Genomic DNA, 23,050 nt, shown 5'->3' with positions numbered 1-23,050 from the left:
CGCCTCACAGAGCCTGTCTTTACCTGGTACTAGCATGCATTTGGGTGATCTGAACAAAAGTGGACAGCCGAGACACATCGCTGTTCAAGCCTGTGTTTATCCTGTGCCTCCTGCTGACCACTTGTGTTCAGATTTCAAGACTGCCTATGTTACTTACACCAGAAGGTAAACCAACCCTGCATACTGTTATTATGTCCACACACTCTCTAGCTGCTCGCTAGCATGCTCAATAGGTGGTTGTGTCAGTGCAGCTGGAGATATCCAAGACCAAGCAATAGTGCTGAGTCTTGAAATAAATTACCACCAGTGAAAGTACACTGCCCGGGTCACGTACTATAATGGGGCCAAAAAAGACTTTATTCCCTTTGACTTACATTGTGGAAGAGAAGTCTGTAAATCAATGGATATTTTTTCAAGTGTCCGAACCCACGTAAAATGACTTGTTTCACTATTGGTCGGAAGTCTTTAGCAGAGCACTGAACCGGAATTTGGCCGCTCAGTATCAGTATCTCAGTATCTCACTCAGTGGAAATCCATGAGGGTTTCCCGTGCAGGTTCGAATCCTGCCGACAATGCCAAAATATGCTGTCACATAAACAAGACAAGTCTCAGACATTGAGTTGCACATTTGGGGGTTCACTCGCAAGAAAGTCAACAAATTAGTAAATTTATAGTGTCCGACAAACAATCAGTATCAGTTGTACACATTAAAGGTGTTTCCTGCTACTTAAACTATTGTTTTCCCATTATTCAGACAAACCAGCTCCTAGAACAATTGCTTCTCCTCACATAATTTGGCCTGAATCAAAGCTGGATCATTGAGCTTATGTCACGTCAGGGTAATAAGTTTATGCTAGGTCACGTACACTATATATTCTTTTCTTAAGTCTTTTTTATGTTACAACATCAGCCGCCGTAAGCCTCTAGTGCACTTGCTCTATGGGCCCCAAGATGTGGAAGACCTATGTAATTTCATACCATGGGAATGAAGCTTTGTTGGCTTCATGTGCCACTTAGCAACTTACATAGGAATAAACAAGGCCCGACCTCCACCTTTGTATCCAGTTCTCTACATACATCCATGGAAATATTGCTGTCTGCAGAATTCAACACATCTCTTTCCACAGGGCAAAACAATGGATGTAACGCAACACTATGTCCAACTTGTTGTAAAATGACCAGTTCATAGAGCATTACCATCATGCACCGAGGACCTATCCTTGTCTGGGACATAGAAGAATGCAATAATGTTTACACAACAAAAGATTTGTGGTAAAATGAGTCCCACACCACCTTGTGGGTTGAATAATTTGATCACAATTAATCTTGGTGGTTGTTTACGCTCATATTTGGTGCTGTCCATTTGTGATCTAATTACAAAAGACGTAAATGTGCGAACAGGCTCACAGTTTAACCTCTGATGTAAAGTAATAACTGTATCTTGTCACCACTGTATCTCACTGCATGGCTCTTAATGATACAGGACGCAAAATAACATCAGTTGAATTCATGAGTTCAGTATGCAGGGAAATACAACGTTTGAGTAGGTCAGCAATTAACATGATGGTCTTCATTTTTTGTCCATTTTCATCTGACCGCCCATATTTTGTGAAAGCTTTACTGTACAGAAAGATTTCTTGTCACAGTCAAAGAACTCCCGAGTGATATAAGAATGGCACCTGCTCTCTGGGGATATAAGGGATATTGTCAGCGTATTATACTCTCTTGACCTTAGTCATTGACCAAGGGCCCTCTTGCCCATTTTGGTTCAATCATCACAAGTCTTGACATGACTTTTTTTCTTTTTCCTAATGATGGAGCATACTGTGCTTTTGTTACACCCTATACTTTAAAAACCCTTTTTGTTCTAGTCCTCAGAGCAATGCCTCCTCACAATTCTGCCTCTGAATTCTAATGGACTGAGTTGACTGTACACTTTCTGTTCTGACATGCCCTGCAATGTGTTAGAAACTCAGATGTTAGTCCACTAGGCATCTTTGATGGGCAGAAAAGTGCCGAGAGGCATAAGGGACAAGCATCAAAACACTCAAGAGGTACCACAGGGATATATAGGAGTGAAAAAAAAGAACTTTTCCTATACAACAGTACAAAGCAGACTCAGTGTCCACTCATTGTGATCCCATCAAACAGCCTTTCTCTCTTTGTTGTGGTAATGTGAGTTTTTCCTCCATTTCCTTTATGGTAAACAATAGCATTAACTCTCATCTTCTCTAGTGTGACTGGACAGTGCATGAAAAGCAACACTGATGAGCAGAGTCTCTCTCAAACACTGAGCTGATTTCAGCTTGAAGCACTCAGAGGTGACCTCAAAAAGGAAAAACACAGTCAGTTGAAACTGTGAGTGCTCTAAAACCATTAAAAACTATTTCTTTTTAAACAAAATGAAAGCCCAGAAGAAGCCCCGCAGACATACAGTACACCACAACAATAGTTTATTGTATTGCAGCTATATTTACAAGACTTTATCAAACTCAGTAGAATTAAAAAGCATAGATATACTGTATAAACGTGTTGCATTAGCAATATGGGTAGACTCCAAACAAAAGTAGTGCTTATAAAAGGTTATTTGGCTCGTAATAATGGGGAACCTGTTTGGTGCTTTAATGGCACCCATCTCTGAAAACTGCTACAAAGGATGTTTGTCAAATAGTGCTATATTGAACCATCAGAGGTGCCATATACAACTAAATAATTATTATTATTATCAATATTATTATTATTAATAGACTGGGGGCCTTTGAATGATGCTAGACAATACCATGGATGAGTCAATATGCATGCAATCTACATGACACTTTAACTCATAAATGATTATGAATAATACTTGGAATAATAATACAAAGTGTTGGCTTAAAAGATCCAGATCCTGTATTAAACGCTTACCCAGAAGCACTCTACATTACCTTTTAAAACTTCATGCAAAAAAGTTGAGAGCCACTGCGGTAACGTGTTATCTTCTGGAAATACATTGTTCGTAGCAGGGCAGCCACCTAAGTAGGTTAGTCGACCAGAAAGATCATAAGTCAACAAGAGTTCACTGGTCCTTTAGTTGCAGAAAATATATATATATATATATATATATATATATATATATATATATATATATATATATATATCTGAGCAAAGCTCAGATTTTACGACCGCCGGACTCCACGCTGCGCACCAGTGACTGCTTGGCATGTATTTTTCACATCGCGGGGATTTTACACGGACATTTTTACAGGAAACTACAAAGCAGAAGTGCGCTCGACTATGAAAGCCCGAATGACTGCGGACATTCCTCGCAGAGTCGGCTCCGCTAATGGTACGCCCGAGTATGTATATATAAATAAAACAAATGTGAAACTCTATTAGGAGCTGTGCCTTATCAAAAAAAAATTCAAATCCTCTATGACTGGACAATGGTGGAATTTAATTTGAAAGGACAGACACAGGAAGAGGCAACCTCAGACACAACCTACCGCTGTGCTCTTGAAACCTGGCACAGAAAAGACACAAAAGTAGCACCCAGCACCTGTCCTTGCGTTTTCCAGGCGGTTAAAGATGTGGTATGTGTACAGGCCCTAGTTTACAAGGCTGGTACCTGCGGTTATTCCACAGGCTAGTTAAAAACATGTCGGGCAGGAAATCCAAAGCGTGGGATCATTTTGAGAAGGTGAAGGACGAACCCAAGGTGATATGTAAACTCATCTTCATTGGTCGACTACAAACATGACGTATCATCTGAAACATGGAAGTAGCTACATGCCCATTAGCCACTTAGCACAATCATTACTGCTTTGCCCACAGCGTCATTAACAGGCGGCTTGCTCAGTGTGTGACGTGCACTTGTAGATAAAATATAGGCCTATATTAATGAAGGTTCATTAGTACGGTTTGTATTTCTCTGTAATGTAGCACAGTGTTAACAATGTTACTGATACTATTCTTTCTCACACCTTCAACTCAAACCATTGTGTTGCCCCGCCCAAAATATATCATTTAATAATTAAATTAATATCGTAAACATGTGGGCAACTCGTCGACTAATGGCCCTAAATTTCTTAGATGGGGGCAGCTCTAGTTCGTAGACTATTTTAATGTTCTGTTTTTGTTCTTTCCCCAGTAAACTAAACTAAGCTGAAGCACCAGTAGAGAACCTCTTAAGAAAAACACAGGGGCTTAAAATGTTCCCTACTTGTTCTTCATCTTAGGTTAGTAAGTTCACTGGGGAAAGAACCAGTAGAGAAAATCTGAAGAACCATAAAAGGGCTTAAAGAGTTCTTTGTGTGGCAGCAGTGCAATATAACACCTCAACTCAAGCCAAAGAACTGCTGACTAACCAACATTTAGCTGTTTAATTATGTGTAGATCAGATAAGAAACAGGGTTTTGACCCATTCCATTGTTTGTTATGTACCAATTTCTGTACTCCATACCATTTAATAAAGTTGAGTGCTTAGAATACTCAAAAAGGAAAATGAAAGTGTATAAAATTGGGGGTTTGAGTGCTTTATGAAGCAGGCTTTGTTGCTAGAGTCTCGATGACAGAAATCTGTTGTAGTGAGACAACGTTTGAGTATTATTACCATTCTTTTCTGTCTGACATTTTTTTGGCCGTGAGCCTCACCTAAAAATAACTCTGAAAAGGGCAAACCTAAGGTGGATTAGGTGGGGTTTGATGTATCTTTCTATGCACCTCAGTGACTACACCTTCCACAGGCAGATTTCCTCTGAGGCTAATAACTTTGTATGAAAAGAGAGGATTAATGTTGGCCTAAAGGTTCGGGTCATCACAAATAGACCGGTTCCAACAGCGATCCATCCTCTTTCCAGTTAACTGTCCAGTAAAGTGCTTAATGCAGTGGCCCCCAGAATAATATTTACTGCTGCAGTCTGTCTCATGTCGCTGAGCCCTGAAGGCCAATTCAGTATTGGTTACATTCAACTCCGTATTGATTATGCATAATCACTGGAGGTATGTCTTTCCCCTTGACTCTGCTCATGTCCACAGTAAGGTCACTGCTGTAAATCCAAAGTAGGAAAAGCTAATGAACTGATGAAGGTAAAGTGAACAACCTAGCTTAATGTAGCTATATATGGAGGACGCTCCATGACCATGGACACAATGTACTGCATTCCTGAAATTGGAAATACTACATTTGCCGTAAATTAAAGACTGCAAAGTAACGCAGTGACGAGATCACAATGAATGCAAATGCAATACAAAAGCACTAAACGGAGGGGTTCAACATAAAACAAATAACATACAATGCAGCTTGAAAAGAGCAACAATAGAGGAGAGAAGACTGCACGCATGTACAATAAAGACTTGTGCAATTCTGCGCTTGATTGCAGAAAGCATCGCAGAGATAGGGCCCTGTTAGAGATAAGGCAGATATAAAGGTGTCCTTCATAACACCACAGCTGTCAAAGAGAAGCGCTCAGAGATGGAGTCAAGGTCAGAGGAAAACCTCATTCTGACATTAGAATAGTGATGGAGCATGACGTCCTTTAGAGGCCCAAGAACTGCTGGCACGTGTACATTCTCACCGCAGCGGCAATAAAAAGGAACCATGGTAACTTTGGAAGATCGGATATTCATCTGGCGTTTAAATTAACAACAGTATATCCATGTGGACAGCTCTAATTTGAATGAAGAGCTCAGCTTGCAGCATCAATGTAAGAGACATATAAGGAAGTAAAACTGATCAATGGTGATAATGCGCACATATTGAATGGTGTTTAAGGAGAAAGAAAAAGATAACAAGTACATACAGATGTGAAGGAGCTTTTGACCATAAAGAAATGTTTGAGTCTGTGTCTCAAAGGAATGTTTGCTTTGTGCATTGACATGTCGTTGACCTGTCCCTCACACTTAGCATGTTTTTTATTAAAAGGCTCCTGCCTGTCCAGAAGATAAGAGGTCGACCTTGTTGATACCCCCAGGGAGCACACATACTTTGTCTGACTCTTGTCTGATGACATGATGACCCAAGAATCTGAATGACATGGGACAGACGCTGTATACCGCTGCAATTATTGTTCAGTACTTTCAGATTTTGGTATATCCCTGCCCGTGAACACGTGCCGTGCCAAAGGCTTCTCTATTATCAGATTTGTGTTGTAATTAAACATATGTATTCAAATAATGCTGTGTTCACACAAGTAGTGACACAGCAACAGGCTACAAGTCATTTTCAATGGAAGCCGTTGACCAGAAGCAACAAACTGACGCCCGACACTTTTCGCAGGTGTGATGCGCAACAAATATGACACATTCTCACGCCCAACTCGTCAAATATCGAAGCTTGGTCAGTGGCCTCTACAGGTCAATATATGACGCTCCAGGTACCGTTACAGTGTCTGTTTTGGATGCCCAGGGGCAGTGTGTCATTTCAAAACAAGTTTTCACAGGAAATGAACAGTTTCTGCTCATTAAATGCATACAGTTTATTTCAAAATTAACTAAGAACTTTGGTAAAAACTTGGCAACAAAAGCACATGGTTATGTTTAGAAAAAAACATCATAGTTTGGCTTAGAATAAGCCAGTGTGTTACCAACATAACGTAACATCATACATTGCTAGTGTAGTATGCTAGACATAGTAGCACACTATGTTGTTATTGAAATAAGTCGACTGAATTTTGGTTTCAAACAAAAGACAAACAACAGTCTCTCAGGAAGAAGTCCAGAGTTTTGACCCATCCAACTCCCCTCCCACCCACCCTATGCGGACTCTCTTGCTTATTATACTACAGGAGCTGCTATGAGTGTCAAACAATGTTGCTTCCTGGTGCGTCTCAAACTGTTGCTAAACAGTGCCTCAGTGAGTCGGTATCTGACACTAACGGCCGCTGACTACGCATGAGTATATGATGTATTGGCAAATCAAAGTTGAGCCAGCCTCAACTTTTGTCAGCGTTCCAATGACGCAGTGATTTGTCAACATGTTAGCTGATGCTACGCTAGTCTCGCTCACCAGACCTTTCTCAGGAAAAGAAAGGTCTGGCTGGGCCGACTCTCACTTTAAGATTGGAGAAAAAAACGCCCTGGCTGCTTGTATTTCTTTCAACCAGTCACAATCGTTCTGGGCGGTGCCACAGCAACGGTGCGCTTGCAAAAATATTCCTGGGGGGAAACAAGTTTTGGTGTAACACGCCCACAAAAATATCGCCTACAGGACACGAACCATGGCAGAAAAATGGCTACATCCCGGCAAGATCAAACACCGCAAAAGTTAGTCAAGGACGTGTTGAAAACGGTTGAAAACTGCTACACAACCGAAGGTGGTAGGGCGGGACTTCAGCGGGTGGCTCGTTCCGCCCAATGAGAGGCTGATCTCTGCAGCGAACTTCCGCCCACTGAGACTAATGCTACACTAGCTTTATATGCACTGCGGTGCATACAGGGATGCAATGGGGTGGGAAAATGTGATTTTAAAATGGGAATCAGACATTGATGAAAAGCAGAGATGTCTTTTTGACCAAATACAAACTTACGATGATGCTGGGTTGAGTTTTAAGAAGCAGAAGCATTCGAGTCCACGATGGCATATTGTGTTAACAAGCTCTTAAACAACACTTTCACTGTGACTCAGTGATAATGAAGCTGGTCACACCCTTACATCATTGCTTGTGGTGTGAACACAGCATAAGAACATCTGGGGCAGACTGAGTTTATTTTAACATTCTTTAAAATGAAGAATTGACAAGAGTTGTCCACATTAACAGACATACAGATATAGTAGAAGGAGCAGTAATGGCTGTAGAGTAGTAAGTTTTTGTTTTTTTAACCACAGTTTTGTATTTGAACTTTTATTTGGAGTAGTGTACTACTATATTGATTGTATTGTATATTCCTTCCCAAAATTGATCCCAAGAATACAATAAATGTCTCCAGTCTAAGAATCCAATTGGCGAATTACCAGAGGTGATAAATAGCAGCGTATAAGCAGCACTGTCACTTATTTGTGTGCATGTACTTGTGTTGTGTAATGCTCAAGGGGCTGTGTATTCTACTCCCTTAGCGATATTAGCACATGGTGACAGTTAAATGGAGTGCGATAAAAAAAGGTGCATTATGCTGGATGAGAAGTCTGGACTCTTACGCTTACTCTCCTGATTTTGTAAACTTTAAAGCTTTTAGCTGATCAGCAGGAAGGAGAAGAGATGTGGGAACCATTACATGAGAAGACATGGGTTATATAGTGGCAGCTTTGACTTAGCAATAAGAGTATATCTCCAACACAAGAGCATTTGAATACCTCAATAATGGAGGATGTTAATGGACCAGGATATTCAAAGTTTAATTGAAAGTAATGCTGTACCTAAAATATTGCTGTAGCAAATCATTTAAACAGAATTTTAGATGATGATTTCACTTTCGTCTTGGGAAAAGGAATAATATCTCCATTAATAGAAGCCAGAATTGAGCAGTTGACTTGAAATATTAATAATTGCTGTGATACTTCTCAGCCAAATGATCTGGGCTACACTTTAAAAAATGGGGAATATATGATTCAATAAAATAGAGGCTATATAGAAGTTATGACTGTTAAAGGGAAAATGGAAGTTTTCGGGAGCCTAAACACTGAAGCCTTACAAGAGTATTACTCAGTTAATGTCAAAAATGAAATACTGAGAACACAGACTGATGGTTTAAATGATGGTGCATAGTCTAGTAAACATTTAAAAACTTTCCGTTTAACATTTATATCAACTACCACACAAAAACACTAATAAAAAGGGGTGCTTGCTGTTGTGTCTTTCAAACTGGAAAACGCTTGGATCAGTGATGGGTTAGGATTGGGTACTTCTCATTAAAGTTAGCCTTGGGAATTAATTTGTAAAATCCTGAGTTAATAGACCAATGATACGAGGATACTCACAATCTACCTCTCAAACACTGAGGAATAACTAGCTCTCCAATTCTCTGTCTGTACAACATACCCCACCACTTCTTACTGATTCTCCCTCTACAAATATAGATATTATTATACAGAGAGCTGAAATAATCCAACCACTGTGTGGAGTTCAGTTAAAACATCACAATTCCAAAGACATATAGATCGTCAGAAGGCATATCATACAGGCATTATATGAGCAGTACAAGAGCTTTTTGTCTGTCTGCCAAAATGTCATCTTGTACAGCAGGATTAAATAAAAAACAGCATGTGTGTTAATGTGTGTGGGTGTAAATGTGTCTGTAAAGGTTGTAGGTGACTACACGCATAGGCAGCATACATGATGAGTGTGCAACTATTTCTATAAATACAGAGCTAAACAAGAAGACATGACCAATACTAATGCACAAATCTAATTCTGGAGTCATAGAGGAGATTTCCCTGACTATCGCAGCCTCATTCCATTAAATTTCACAGATCCATTACACGTCTTTAAGCCAATGATATACCCAGCTTAATAATTAGTGGTTTCCTGTCGCTGGTCAAGATGGTGTAATGAGTGTGATGTGATTAGGAGAGCCCTCGGGGTGAACTTGGCTCGTCACTGAGGTGAGCGGAGAACAATGGTGGAGAAAATAGAGATATTGTACACCGCAGAGCCAAATGGAAGGAAATCAAATGAAAACAAAGCGGACATGACGAGGGGGGTACTTTTTACTTTGACACTCCTGATCATGTCCAAACTCCAGGCTAATGGCTTAAGACAGCTCCTCCCTGACATCAGGGGGAGATGACTGCAGTGACATTGATCAGGGTGTTAATTAGACTAATATATTAGAGGATTGTGATGGTGGCGGTTATGATGACTGTGTCTGTGATGGCGCGAATAATGATGATGACAGCAATGACAATGATATTGCCAAGTATATAGGATAGCCTTGAGTGTATTAGCGATTCAGCTAGCAAGGTCCAGTAATGTGCATTCTCACCCTGACAAAAGGATAAAATTCTGCACTGCACCTCATTATAGCTTCTGCTCTATATTTGCCAATACGTGGTTTGATAATCCTTGGCTGGAACAGTAATGAGGAAACATAGTTGTAATTTCAGGGGGAAGGATGGACGATATGTGCTGGAGTTATCAAGTATTCATTCATGCAGAGGAATCACACCATGACCCACCTTTTTTTTAGTACAAATAGTGCTACACATAACACCTGGTGTACTTCTCAGTCCTGTATTTGCATGAATCAAAACAACATTTAAGATGTAAACATCTCACTCAACACCTCCTTTGTGATTCTACAGTATTCGAGTATAAAACACTGTAATGAGATGACCCCCCGAGTGACAGAGTTTCCACAAGCTCCTTTGACAACTTTGTTTCAAAGAATTTACTTTTAATGTACGACCGCTTAGCTCATGTCCAAACAGACTGATTACTAATTTCCATCACTTGTTCAAAAAAGAGACTATGACCCTGGCTCTGTGATCGCAGCTGGAGATCTCTAATAGGACTTTATTGACAAAGCACCTCATCATCTCATGAATCGGAAATTCGTATGCATGTGCTGCTCTGCCAGTTGCAGTGTGATGAACATATTTAAAGGAATATTTCACCCCCTCCCAAATGACCATTTGCACAACAATTACTCACCCTGTATTATGTGAAAACTTTGTTTTATCAAATTAACTTCAGTTGGGGGCTGCGCTTAACAAAAGCAAAACTTAGTCAAAACATCAGTTCACAAACTCTCACACAACTCATGCAGTATAATTAAAGTCTCATTTATCCAGTTCTTTGCTTAGTAGTTCCAAAACAGACAGTGCTTTCCGACTAAAACTAAAAGTAAAACTTATCCATGCTCACTTCAAAGCCAGACTCCATTGAAAAACATTACTTTACCCTCTGAACCTCGGAGCTGCTGGGTTACCACTGCCTTGATCGGTAGTGTCCTGCATGGCTGTCAGACTAAGTGGGTTGGGCTTACGTGGGTGTAGAGCGTGTGTTAGTTTGAAAGGGGGCATGCCAAAGTAAGTAAGAGCGACAATTCAGACCAGGTGTGGGACTGCAGTTGATGAGAGATGTTTCTGAGTGCCACAAGGAAGACGAATCGGGGAGTTTCCTACTTTTCCTATGAAGTTTTGTTTGCAGTTATTGTCCGCGTGTTTTAATGTCTCCGAATGAACTGTCAATAGAGTGCTGAAGCTAAGCAGTGTTGGACCATGGAGAGCGAGCTGACCAAGTGGCGGTTGGATCGGAGCTGGGACAGCAAGGCAAGAGGTAGGCCCACACCTTCCCTTCAGCCTGGCTAAAAGTGTCAAGTGCAGAAGAAGTGCTTGCAGTGACAGTAGTGTTGTGTTATTTTGCGACTTTGGTGAATGCAAACTTACCACTTAAAACACCAAAGTCACACAACAACACAAATTAACTGATCAAGGCAATGGTAGACCAGCAGCTCTCATGTTCAGCAAGGCAAAATTAATGTTTCGTCAATGGAGTTTGAAGACAGCATGGATCAAGTTTTACTCCTGTTTTCCCAATCTGAAAAGGCTGTCTGTTTAGGATGTACTGAACATATGCCTGGAAAAATTAGACTTAGATTATAATGCACAAGTTGTGTGAAAGTTTGTAAGGAGATGCTCTCATATGGTTTTGCTGTTGTTAAATGTGGTCCCCAAGAATTTTCTCAGTTTTTGGATTCAAAGATTATCTAAAGCATACGAGAAAAGCAGCGTTCTCTTCACAAATTCAACAAAACACGGGCTGAGTAATTGTCTACAAATGGTCATTTGGGGTGTGAAGTGTTTCTTTAACCCTGCAGGGGGTTAAGGGAACTACTTAAGGGAATGGCCAGCAATATGTCTTCTGATAAGTTGTCATTGATTTGTCAACCAACAAGTGCTCATTTACATTCTCCGCCTTTGACCAAAGAGTTTATTGTATTTGAAACATGCTTCATAAATCTATAGACCTCTATCAGCTTAGTGAATGAAACCAGTTCAGCTCAACCCCTTCCTTGACACTGACGTTAATATGCCATATTACCACTTCAGCTAAAAGTGAACCACCATCCAACATGTGAGCCAGAGAGGCGTGAGGGGACCAAGGGAATTTAACATCCTGTTAACATGGGTCTACCAGCCCTGATTGACTCTGAGACAGTCTCTGTGGTACCCCAACACCTTGAAACTCGTATTCCTCAAGCTCAGGTTCACTGTAAAATCCACTGAAAGGACAGAGTGTAAGTAACAACCCTGCACAGATCATTGCCACTCATACCTTTTAAAAAAGGCTATCAATGCTGTCGTGCTGTGTATTTTTTTTTTCTCAAACCATTTTCACCCACCACTTTTGAAGAACAGATTTCAATTTTGTTGCCACACATTTGCTGCTACAAATGGTCCCCTTGTGATGAACAAAGCTGAGAGAATGCACCCACTAAAGTGCAGACAAATATGCAAATGAGCAAATGGAATGATTATGCACCATATTCCATTTAAGCAACATTTTTGTGAACATTGGTAGTGTTTATCCCAATTTCCCCCATTACGCTGAATATTAATGCACACACATCAATTGCCTTCTTTAAATAAATGAAATGCTTCGCACCACAATTGCGCACAAATAGCTGCACAGGCGTTAATGTCTGCCAGCACACAAGCTTGCGATAAGCTACTGCACAGCCAATAAGCTAGTCCCTGCTTGAACAACTGCTGTGTACCTCACTGTTGCCACATGTTTTACATAACAAACCACAAAAAAATGCACAGGACAGAAGCAATGTGCCATTTCCTCCCCCCTTTTTTCCTTCATCGGAATAATAGAAAGTGCCTGAGATGTCCTTGGGCTAAACAAAGTTTTAACATTGTTGGTTGCAAAGGACAGATTTTAAGTGTGGCATCAGTCAGATCCTCCCTCATCAGCAAACAGCTGGGGCCGACCGAAAGGGCACACAAATCACTCACTCTCTGGCTGATGTCAAAGGAAGCAGCAGTGCTGTTTTAAGTGACAGTATGTTAAGAGGGGCCCACATAAAGGGTTCTAAAGGCTCCTTTCAAAGAGCCATGAGAACAAAAGGCAATGCCCACTGAAGGGCAGAGGAATTTGTCACAGCACTGCAGGAAGGGACGAGCAAGAAATAAACTCCTCATGTGAGATAGTTCAAGTATAAACCTTAACACAATGTGTCACCTCTTGGAATAAAAGCTGTAAAGAGTACAAAGCTAACCTGAGCAACACAACATCTCCTCCTCCAGCTTATTTGCCTGGAGAAAATGTTTGAACTGTATGTTCCTACAAACCATGACTATGTTACATGTTTGATATGAATCATATCAACATTTCTAAAGTGACACAATATATGAGCTGACTCTGTCACCTGGAGGTGGAAGGGATGGTAGATGGCATGACTTCTAGGTGAGATGCCTGCAAAGCGGCAGACCACTGCAGTCCACTGTTCGAGATCAACAAACAATAAAACCAGCTGTGTTTTAGCGATGTGCATGTTTTTAGCAACCTATTTTATTCCACCATGGATAGTGCCACTAAAAGCAGTTGGTATCTTACAGAGACATTGCTTCATCTCCCGCTGAGACTCTACCCCCAAAACAGGGTATTTTAAGCCAAAGCATGATCTTTTCCCTGGAGCCAGTCCATGACGTCAGGGATCAGCATGCCCGGGGCCCAGGCCCTGCCTGCTGCCTGGCACGCAATGCACCGAGCCCCGATTCCTGTCCCTGTAGGTGGTGGGCAAATCAGGTGATGGCTCCCAAATACTTATTCCGACTGAGCCCGACCGAGCCCCATAGCCCAAAGACCGGCCACCAGATGCTTGCTGGGGAGCTCCCTCAAGCCCTGGAAGCCCTAGATCTAGTGTCTAGGTGTCCCCATACCAGCCGAGGTGCTCAAAGTCTGAATATTCCTATTATTTCTTGAATAGCTCTTAATCTGGCCCCTCCCTTGGGGCCACTTTGCCTTGGAAGACCCACTCCAGGTTCACTAGCCTGGGACTACACAGCTCCCAGGTTCACTGGCCGAGATAGTCTTCAGTCAATTTGGTTATACAAGGACAAGATGGATCCTGGCAACAGTCCTGACACCATGTATTTCCACAGTACCTGACCAAGACACCACAAGCACTGCAGTCATAAGCCCTCTTTAGGTGCAGGAAACATGTGTAGACTGGATAGGCTGAATTGCATGTCATAGGGCTGCTGTGAAACTACACCTACTTAGGGCAACAAAAAGTTTTAGGTGTATTGGTACAATGGGCAACCAAGAAAGGACTGCAGAGGAGACCCCCGCACAACAATGCAACTGGGCTGGACACAAAAAAGGTTCACAGGCTGAGGTCAGTGCAAAAAAATGTCAATTTATTTAGGACATCCATGCACAGAAAGAAAGGACTGATGAAAGTCAAGGACTGAAATGTTTGCTGCTGTTTTTATTTTTATTCCTAAATAAATTGATATTGTTTGCATTGATCTCAGCCTGTGAACCTTTTTTGTGACTGTCCAGCCCAGTTGCATTGGTGTTTGGGGGTTTCCTTTGCCATCCAAACTTGCATGTCCCCATCCTCCGTCAGGATGGAGTAAATGATTCGGCACGATAAGCACAGATGTCCAGTAACAAAACACCACTCAGGCTTTGATCTGCAAGGCCGTTCCTCCCAATCACCCCCTCAAGGATTCTCTGTAATTATGTGAGCCAAAGTTACCCAACAGGACTATCAAGTTCCCCAGAGGAACTGTGTCCACAACCACACGCACAGACTCCAAGAAACCTGGATACTTTGAACTAAGCTGAACTTTCAGGGTGGCAGAACCACATTGTCATATGTTGTTTATTTCTTTGACTTTGGTCTCGTCGTGTGCCTCACTGTTTCTGCTTCATTAATTAATGATTTTATCTGTAAATAGATACATTTTCTTGACATTATGTCACAAAGTTGGCTTCAAATGTGGAAGCTGGAAAATATATTTTATTACATCTCAAAACATGATAAAGAAGAAAATATCAGAAAATAATGAGGACTGATGTTGCATCTTGTGACATCTTAGCAACTTGAGTAAAAATAAAACACTAATTGGCACCTAAACATCTTCATCTTCTAACCGCTTCATCCTCTTGAGGGTCGCTGAGGGGCTGTAGCCTATCCCAGCTGACATCGGGCGAGAGGCAGGGTACACCCTGGACAGGTCGCCAGACTATCGCAGGGCTGACACATAGAGACAGACAACCGTTCACACTGGACAATTTAGAGTTATCAATTAACCTAGTCCCCAATCTGCATGTCTTTGGACTGTGGGAGGAAGCCGGAGTGCCCGGAGAGAACCCACGCTGACACGGGGAGAACATGCAAACTCCAAACTGCACAGAAGGGCTCCCATGCCCGGGATCGAACCGGCAACCCTCTTGCTGTGAGGCGAGAGTGCTAACCACCACACCACCGTGCCGCCCTTTTGCCTTATCGACCTGTCCTATTGGCAGTGTCAGTGTGCCTGCAGCATGTGGCAGTTACATGATGTGTAACTTACTCTTGCTGCAGGATCCTATCTTTGACTATGGGCTTTTTTAAAGATTAAATCTGCCTTCATATGAGTAAATGCTTATAAAGTAGGAATCAGACTTATTCATAGCATCTCCTTACAGGTATGCTGCAAACCACGCCAAAAGAGACAACAGTAGATCTGTTTGTGAACAAACCCTCAGAGCCTGTAGCCTCACACAGGTAAACAATAACCACCTGCCACAAGCAGAGGTACATATAACCTGAAAAAGAAATCTACCTTACCTTTAGGGAAGTGTTGCAGTGAAAGGCAGGCACACATTTATGTACACGTGTGCCTCTAATGGAGCATTTTATTGTGTGAGACATTTCAGCTGCACAGAAATATTCTTTTAAGTGTATATTCATAGCAACAGAACATTACTGTCAAGTGATGTATATGTACACAATTTAGTCTGAAATGTATGTAATGAATCAGCAAGTCAGAAATTCATCTGTTATCCAGTACTGTCTAAATCAGAGCTGAGTTGTGATTGGCTGTTTGCATCACCACAATGAAATACAGTAGGGGAAAAAAAAGGAGACAGGTCTATTTTTCTCTGCAACATTACACGAAGTGGCTGAGCTCTGCACGCCAAGCTGCACACCGAGCATGTTATTTCTAAAATTAAAATAAAAGTCAATGATGGTTGAAGCTTGAAGTTGTGGTTTGCAGTGTGATTTCAGCCACAAACGTCGGCACACGCAGTTAAGATGAAGAGCACGTTTAGAAGCGAGATGTACCTCCATTCTGCTAAGTTACCACATTGCAAATAATTTAATAACATTTCCACCACTGTCTGGGAGAAGAGCTATTTGTATGGCATTCAACCAGTGAAAGGAAGAATGTGCATACAAGATCAGTGCACAATTCTACTCTATGTGTGTGTGTGTGTGTGTGTGTGTGTGTGTGTGTGTGTGTGTGTGTGTGTAAGATGTAAGAGATTTTGTCTAGTGTTAATTGACAGATTATTTTAATTACATTTCTTCATTTCTGGTTTAGAGCAGAGATTTGACCATGTCATTGTTTGACAAGTCACAAGAGGCATAATGTGCTAATCAATGAAATGCCAATATTAAATTTACAAAAATCATGAATGCCTTTTAAATTTGTAATTATTTGTCAAAACAACATTCTTAAAAAGTGCCTTACCTTTTAAGCTAACATTAGCTGAGCATAAGTTGGAAGTTGTGTGTCGTCTGTAATCTTTGACAGGCACATTCTGCATACAACGATAATACCGATCTAATTTTTAATATCATATGAAAAATTCATTTTGTGATACCAGCAATATTTCGACTCGTTGACATATTGACATCATACTGCTACCCACGGCAACAACAAGCATGGCTGAAAGTGGAATTATTACCGACTCCGCAGTAGTTCCAAAAAGAGGAGCAGCTTCAGTAGTGTGGAATAAAGTGTGGTGCCCTGAATGTTTTATGAACAGCCCCAGACTTTAGTTCTGGTATCATAACAGCCTGTCACAGGTTACAGCGTGATGATTAAAGGATTAAAGGAGAAATGGCAGAGCATAAAGGTCCAGGTGGAAAAAAACAACTCAATCATTTAGGATTTTGCTAAAAGAAGGAAATCACCTGTTGATTTATATATATATATATATATATATATATATATATATATATATATATATATATATATATATGTATAGTACATTTTTTTGTATTTAGGAGCTGTTTAAATGGGTAATTTGTGGTAGATTTTATTTTGTTGAACTATTAATATGTTACTGCTGTTGTTCACGAACTAAAGAAATGAGAGATCATTTTTTAGTTTTTACTGAATACTGAAGGCAAGCTGTAAAACTATATCACTTATTTTGTTGCAATTCTATTTTTTATATATATATATATATATATATATATATATATACACATAAATACAATAATCTATATTAATAATATTAATATAATAATAATAATATTATATATATATATATATATATATATATATATATATTAGTAATTTGTCATATCGTCAAGAATATAATTTCTGCAAAAATACCCTGAAACATTGTTATATTATTTCAGGGCCATATTGCCCATTCCTCGTGTATACCGTAATTCAATTATTGTTGACCACTGCATACTTTTTTGTATGTGAACCAAATCTTTGGGCATGGGGGAGGTACCTTTCAGTCAAAAGGCTCAAGTCCAGTTGAAGTCCAGAGTCACTGGTGTTAAAGTCCAAGCTGAGCCATTTTAAGTATAAAGTCAGCAAACTTGTGACAAGTCCAAGTCACATGACTTGAAACCACACATCTGCTTTACAGTGCTACTAATTTGTTTGCTTTTTTTTTTAAATTATCCAGTGGGCATGTTCAGTTGTTGTTTCTCTAACTGCTATCAGATAATTAAAAAAACATTTCTTTATTTTTTTATTCCTACCTATATTACACTTAGGCACGCTACATTTACACTTTAGACATGCAGTAATGACTGTATTTTCTCTCTCCCTATTTAATGAGGACAGTTTGTACGGCTCAGTGAGAGAGAAACACTTCTTTGTGCCTTTAATCTTAATTCTTGGCAACATCATGGTGGCCTTACCTGTATTGCTCATTTATTTGCGCATAACTATTTTTAAGTTCTAAACTGGAAGATAAGAATAGCTCTACGTGGGTATATGCATGTGCCCCCATGTATAATGCATGACTGACCTCCACCAGCTTGTTAGCATGTTCACGGAACACCTGGGCGTACTCCTTGACCTCCTTCTCGTTTCCACTCTTAGCCGCTTCAATGAGCACCAACAGAGGGACGTTGGTCTCCAGGAAAGAGTCTGAGATGTGGTCCATCACTGCCTTTCTCAACTGGAACACAGAAGGAGAGAGATGGGGAAGAGGTCACATTGTTAATAATATTGCAGATGACTTCACTGTATTACATTTGGCAATGATCACAAATCACTTAGCATTGTGATGAATACGATGTAGTAACATAATAGGGTGAAAGGACGGCGCAGAGAGAGAGGCAGGGAATGAGGGAGAGCGAAAAAGAAGAGAACTCTCAACGGGTAGGAGTGTAAATTGCTTGTAAGGTGTCATTTTTCCCATAAGGCCTTTTACTGGGGCAGACTTTGAGACTTATATCTTTGTTTATGGAATCGTTTTGAACCAAACTGGCAGGGGACTGGTTGTTTTATAAGACAGTAAATGGACCCTGATGCTCCTCACTGGGATATGTGATGAGATGCCAGAGGGAACAGTATAGAAAACACAACAGACAAGTCCTTTATCTTACACAAAGAGGGGGTTAGTCACATGAGACCAGCAGTGAGACAGACACGAATGCAATACAGGCTCAAAAGGTGGATTCTCGCACATGCAGCATCCCCATTCTTATGAGGCAACTTAAGGTCTCAAAGCCTCCATCATTATTAATTTGGACTAAACCCTGTTTATAATTATTAACACAATTAATTCAAGTTTAATATTCTGTTTTAATATTGTTATTGCTGTGTTAGTCTAATTTTAATAGTAACATAACAATAACTGCAGAGTAGAAACATTAGTATTAGTAATAGTAATTAGTGGTACCAGACAAAGCACTGCAATGCCTATAAAAAAGCTGTAGTGGCCACTCCAAGCTTAGCGAGCTGCGGCTGAACTACAAGTTGTGCATAGTTCAAGTTTAAACTGCAATAATCATGTTTAAAGCAAAAAATAATTCACTTCCGGGGAACATTCAAAAAAATGTTTTGTGACAGGAACGGGGTTATAATTTAAGAGGAGAATTTAGCTTTAAAAAACTTTGTGTTCATACAACTAAGAGGAGTCTGTGTATTTCAGCGTATGGGGTGGACATGTGGAATGGGCTGCGTGATGAGTTGAAACAAAGCACAAATATACAGCAATTTAAAAACTTGAAAAAAGATATTTTTGGCAGATATATAGATGAGGAAAGGTTGTGTTAGGGCAGTGCATATTTATTTTGTAACACTGGGTGCTACTTGGACTGTAATTAAACTGGGTTCGTTACTTATTTATTTAATTGGGTGATAAATAGACAGAGGATAGTTGTATTCATTTATTCATTTTCATGACATTGGGCAGGAGGCGGGGTACACTCTGGACAGGTCGCCAGACTATCACAGGGCACATAGAGACAGACAACCATTCATGCTCACATCACACCTACGGACAATTTAGAGTCACCAGTTAACCTGACATGCGTGTCTTTGGATTGTGGGAGGAAGCTGGAGTACCCAGAAAACCCACGCTGATGTAGGGAGAATGTTGGAATAAATTTGGGAATTTGTTGAAAGAATATATGAGTTAAAAGAGGAAATGTAAGAAAGGGGTAGGGGCATATAGTTTCACTTCGACCTAATCTTTATCAGACACTGTTATCTTTGTCTTGTTTGTTTCTTATTATTTTCTGGTTGGAAATAAAGTCATTCATTCATTAGTTTAACTTTTGGCAGCAAATTTCGGCCACTTGCCGCCACTGCTTAGTGTGTTTTTGCTGATATTCCCACTTTACTACAATTTCTGTAACACATCACCGTCACCAGGATTGCAAGATTCACCGATTCAGTAACACAATTAAGGTCTGTACAAACTAAAACAGCATAAATTGTATGCACACCACACAAAAATCTCAGTTATCCCTTCCTCACACATTCAAATGATGACATTAAAGTGAAACACTGTTTAATTAACAACATGGATGACAGAGATTTGTTTGACTTTTCAAGCCATCTTCTATAATTAGAGGTAGAGCAAACACTGTGACCATATTCCTGAATTAAAAATTTTTAAGCAGTTAGGGAGAAAGAAGGCTCATAGCTGTGACTGACAAGGGAAAAATTCATTTAACAGGCAAAAAAAAAAAAAAAAAAAAATCACATGTACGTCAATCCCACTTAAATAACCTGCAGCAATTACAAACTTGATTGCCAGTCCACAGAGTGGAGGAGAACAATAGTGAATTATGCCTTCCTAAGGGCAGATAATCCATCACTATTGCCTCTGGAAAGAGAATAGATTTGGCCAGTCTAGTGGACATGACAGGTCTGCAAATGTTGTAAACAACGTGAAGCCCACACTCTCTGTAAGCACTGCTTTATCCAGAAATCCTACATCACTGATTTGATGAGATGTGTAGTGAGATTCAATGCAAAACCAAAACGTCAGGTTTTTCTCAAAGGCTGATAAACTTTGACACTTTCTGAATTGTGAATATTGCATCTTTTTCACTCAGCAGAGAACAGACTTGCATCAGTGCAATTGTGTAACCTTGCTATCCTGTCACCTGGTGCGAAGGGTGGGGAATCAGGGGTGATAAAAATCTTGCATTGCCAGAACTATCTTCACACTATGTTAGTGCTGTTGCTGCACTGGATAAAGGTGTGACAGAACATGTCGTCTATCATTCTGGGAAAGGTGAAGAAGAAGATGTGGGTTGTGTGTAGGCCTTAGCTGTGATTACTTCACCAATGATCTCACTGCAGCAACTGAAATAATGGAGTGGATTGGAGGGGGGCATTGTTGAGCTGCATTCTGCAAGTGGAAAATTAATAGCCTCTTCCGCAACCTATCACTGTGTCATAAATTACTACTTAATTCTTACCAGATTTTGAGAGTGGAGTGTTAACATTGGCAAAGTGACAAAGTTAAGTATACTCAAAGGTGTAAATATGCATATTAAATTGCACAAACAAAATGGAATAGCTGTGAGTAATTGTCTCAGCAGTTAAATTTTAACACAAAAATGTGGGTCTAAGGTCAGGGAGATAATAAACAATGCAGTGCTACTTATGTCTGTCACATCTTGTATCATTTTCTGACAGTACATTAATTTCCTGCACACTAAAACAGAAATGGGTGGAACTGGAACATCAGTAGGATTGAGCACATGGTGATAGAGCAACCCGGTCTCATCCCCAGTTCATCAAATACAGACCCATGGTCAGTCAACATTCTCACTTAGACCTTGATGTTTGCTCATGGACTTTCCATGTCCAGATACGATGTGAAAGGTACCCTGGGTGCGTTGGTTGTTGACATTCTGGAACGCCGTTTCAAGTTCTGCCTGTCTGTCTTCTTTGTCTTCTTTCAAAATACATGTCCATTTGCACAGGAATTTAACGTTAACATACAGTCTCTTTCAAAGTAAACACACTACATCGGTCCAACAACACAAACTGACTGTACACATGATTGGGTTTAGGAAAAAAAAAACAGGGTTTGACTTTATAATCTTACGGGACACAAACGCCACTCTCCCTGGTGAAAGTCGGTGTTTGTTGGACCCATTCACCACCACTCCCGCCTGCCCTACTCACACTTTCGCTGCCTTAACTTGAGTTCTTGTCCCGCCACATTTCCCCCTGATGCTGCAGAGCACCGTTAAACTATCATGCTGACATGAAAGGACGGCTTTTTTCATCAGTGTCTGACGTCAAGTCATTGACCAAGTGCCAGATTTCGATGACTTTGAAGGGTCAGTGGCCCTTGGTGTCAGATACCGGTGCACAGATACACCCTTTGGCAGGAGTATGAAACGAAATGGAAGGCAGCATTTTTTGATGCTTTGAGTAATTGCTGTGAGTAAAAGAGCGAGAAAATCTGTAAACAGTGGGTGGGAGGGGAGGTGGATCAGTCCAACAAACTCAGGACTTTTACCTGTTAAACCACTGTTTGATTTCCCGTGTGAAACCAAAGGTCAATTGAATTATTTTGGTAACAATGTAGTGTGCTGGTGACACACGTGACATAGGTAATGTGATATTATATTAGCAACAAATGTACTATGTTAAGCAAAACCATGATGTTTTTTTTTACCTAACCATGTTCTTTTGTTGCCCAAACCATTCTTAGTTTATTCTGAAAAGAGAGTGTATGCATTTAATGAGTGGAAAGTCATACGTTTTCTGTGAAAATGGATGTTATTTTAAAAAGACACAATGCTTGTAATGAGCAAAAATTGACACACTGTCCCTGAATGTCCAAAACTGACGCTGGAGGGTACTTCGAGCGTCAGAGTTTGACATTTAGTCACCAACAAAGTGTCAATATTTCATGAGTTGGGAGTGAATGTGTTCAATGGAGACTTCGACAATGGTGTGTATGAAAAATCTGAAAAATGGTAGACTAGAAGCCAGAACAGAAAGTACCAAAATGCAGGGACTAGCTGGTATAAGGCTCGTCCTATCAGTCCAAATACGTACATTTAAACTGACTAGGGTAGCAAATGTATTTATATCTGATTGACAGACAACGTCAGACTTCTATTGCATCGAAAAAGATTAGGATCAGGATACAGTAGCTGATATTTGTGGCATTCCACCATTTCTGGTTGTGACGCAGATCACTAAGGTATGAAAGCCAGCTGAGTCATAAAATGATCCTCTCTCTGTTCAGTGTGTCCTGATCTCTGTTAAAATGGCTTTCAAAGGCTGTGCATTATTTCTGAGTCAGACATGAATTGATTTGAATCCAATGTTAAAAGACCTAGTCAATCACGCTGCTTTCGGTTTGAGTGTAAGACCAAAAACAGATAAAAATTGCATAATATTTGAATGTCTACTAAGTAGAAAGATTCCTGTAAATTACATGTTGTTATTGTT

General features: G+C 40.3%; 1 protein-coding gene across 1 annotated transcript in view; it reads right to left on the bottom strand.

The window, feature by feature from the left end:
* The window catches only part of ctnna2 (catenin (cadherin-associated protein), alpha 2), a 509,943-nt gene that overhangs the window by 109,002 nt on the left and 377,891 nt on the right, over positions 1-23,050 (bottom strand). Inside the window, exon 9 of the mRNA XM_049572760.1 lies at positions 18,138-18,290. Coding sequence (XP_049428717.1) covers positions 18,138-18,290 — 153 coding nt within the window. The remainder of the gene's footprint in view (positions 1-18,137; positions 18,291-23,050) is intronic.

Source organism: Epinephelus fuscoguttatus, linkage group LG3, assembly GCF_011397635.1.
Source record: "Epinephelus fuscoguttatus linkage group LG3, E.fuscoguttatus.final_Chr_v1".
NCBI classification, from domain to species: domain Eukaryota; kingdom Metazoa; phylum Chordata; class Actinopteri; order Perciformes; family Serranidae; genus Epinephelus; species Epinephelus fuscoguttatus.
The sequence above is the reverse complement of the archived record's forward strand: the minus strand, read 5'-3'. Positions and strand labels throughout refer to the sequence as shown.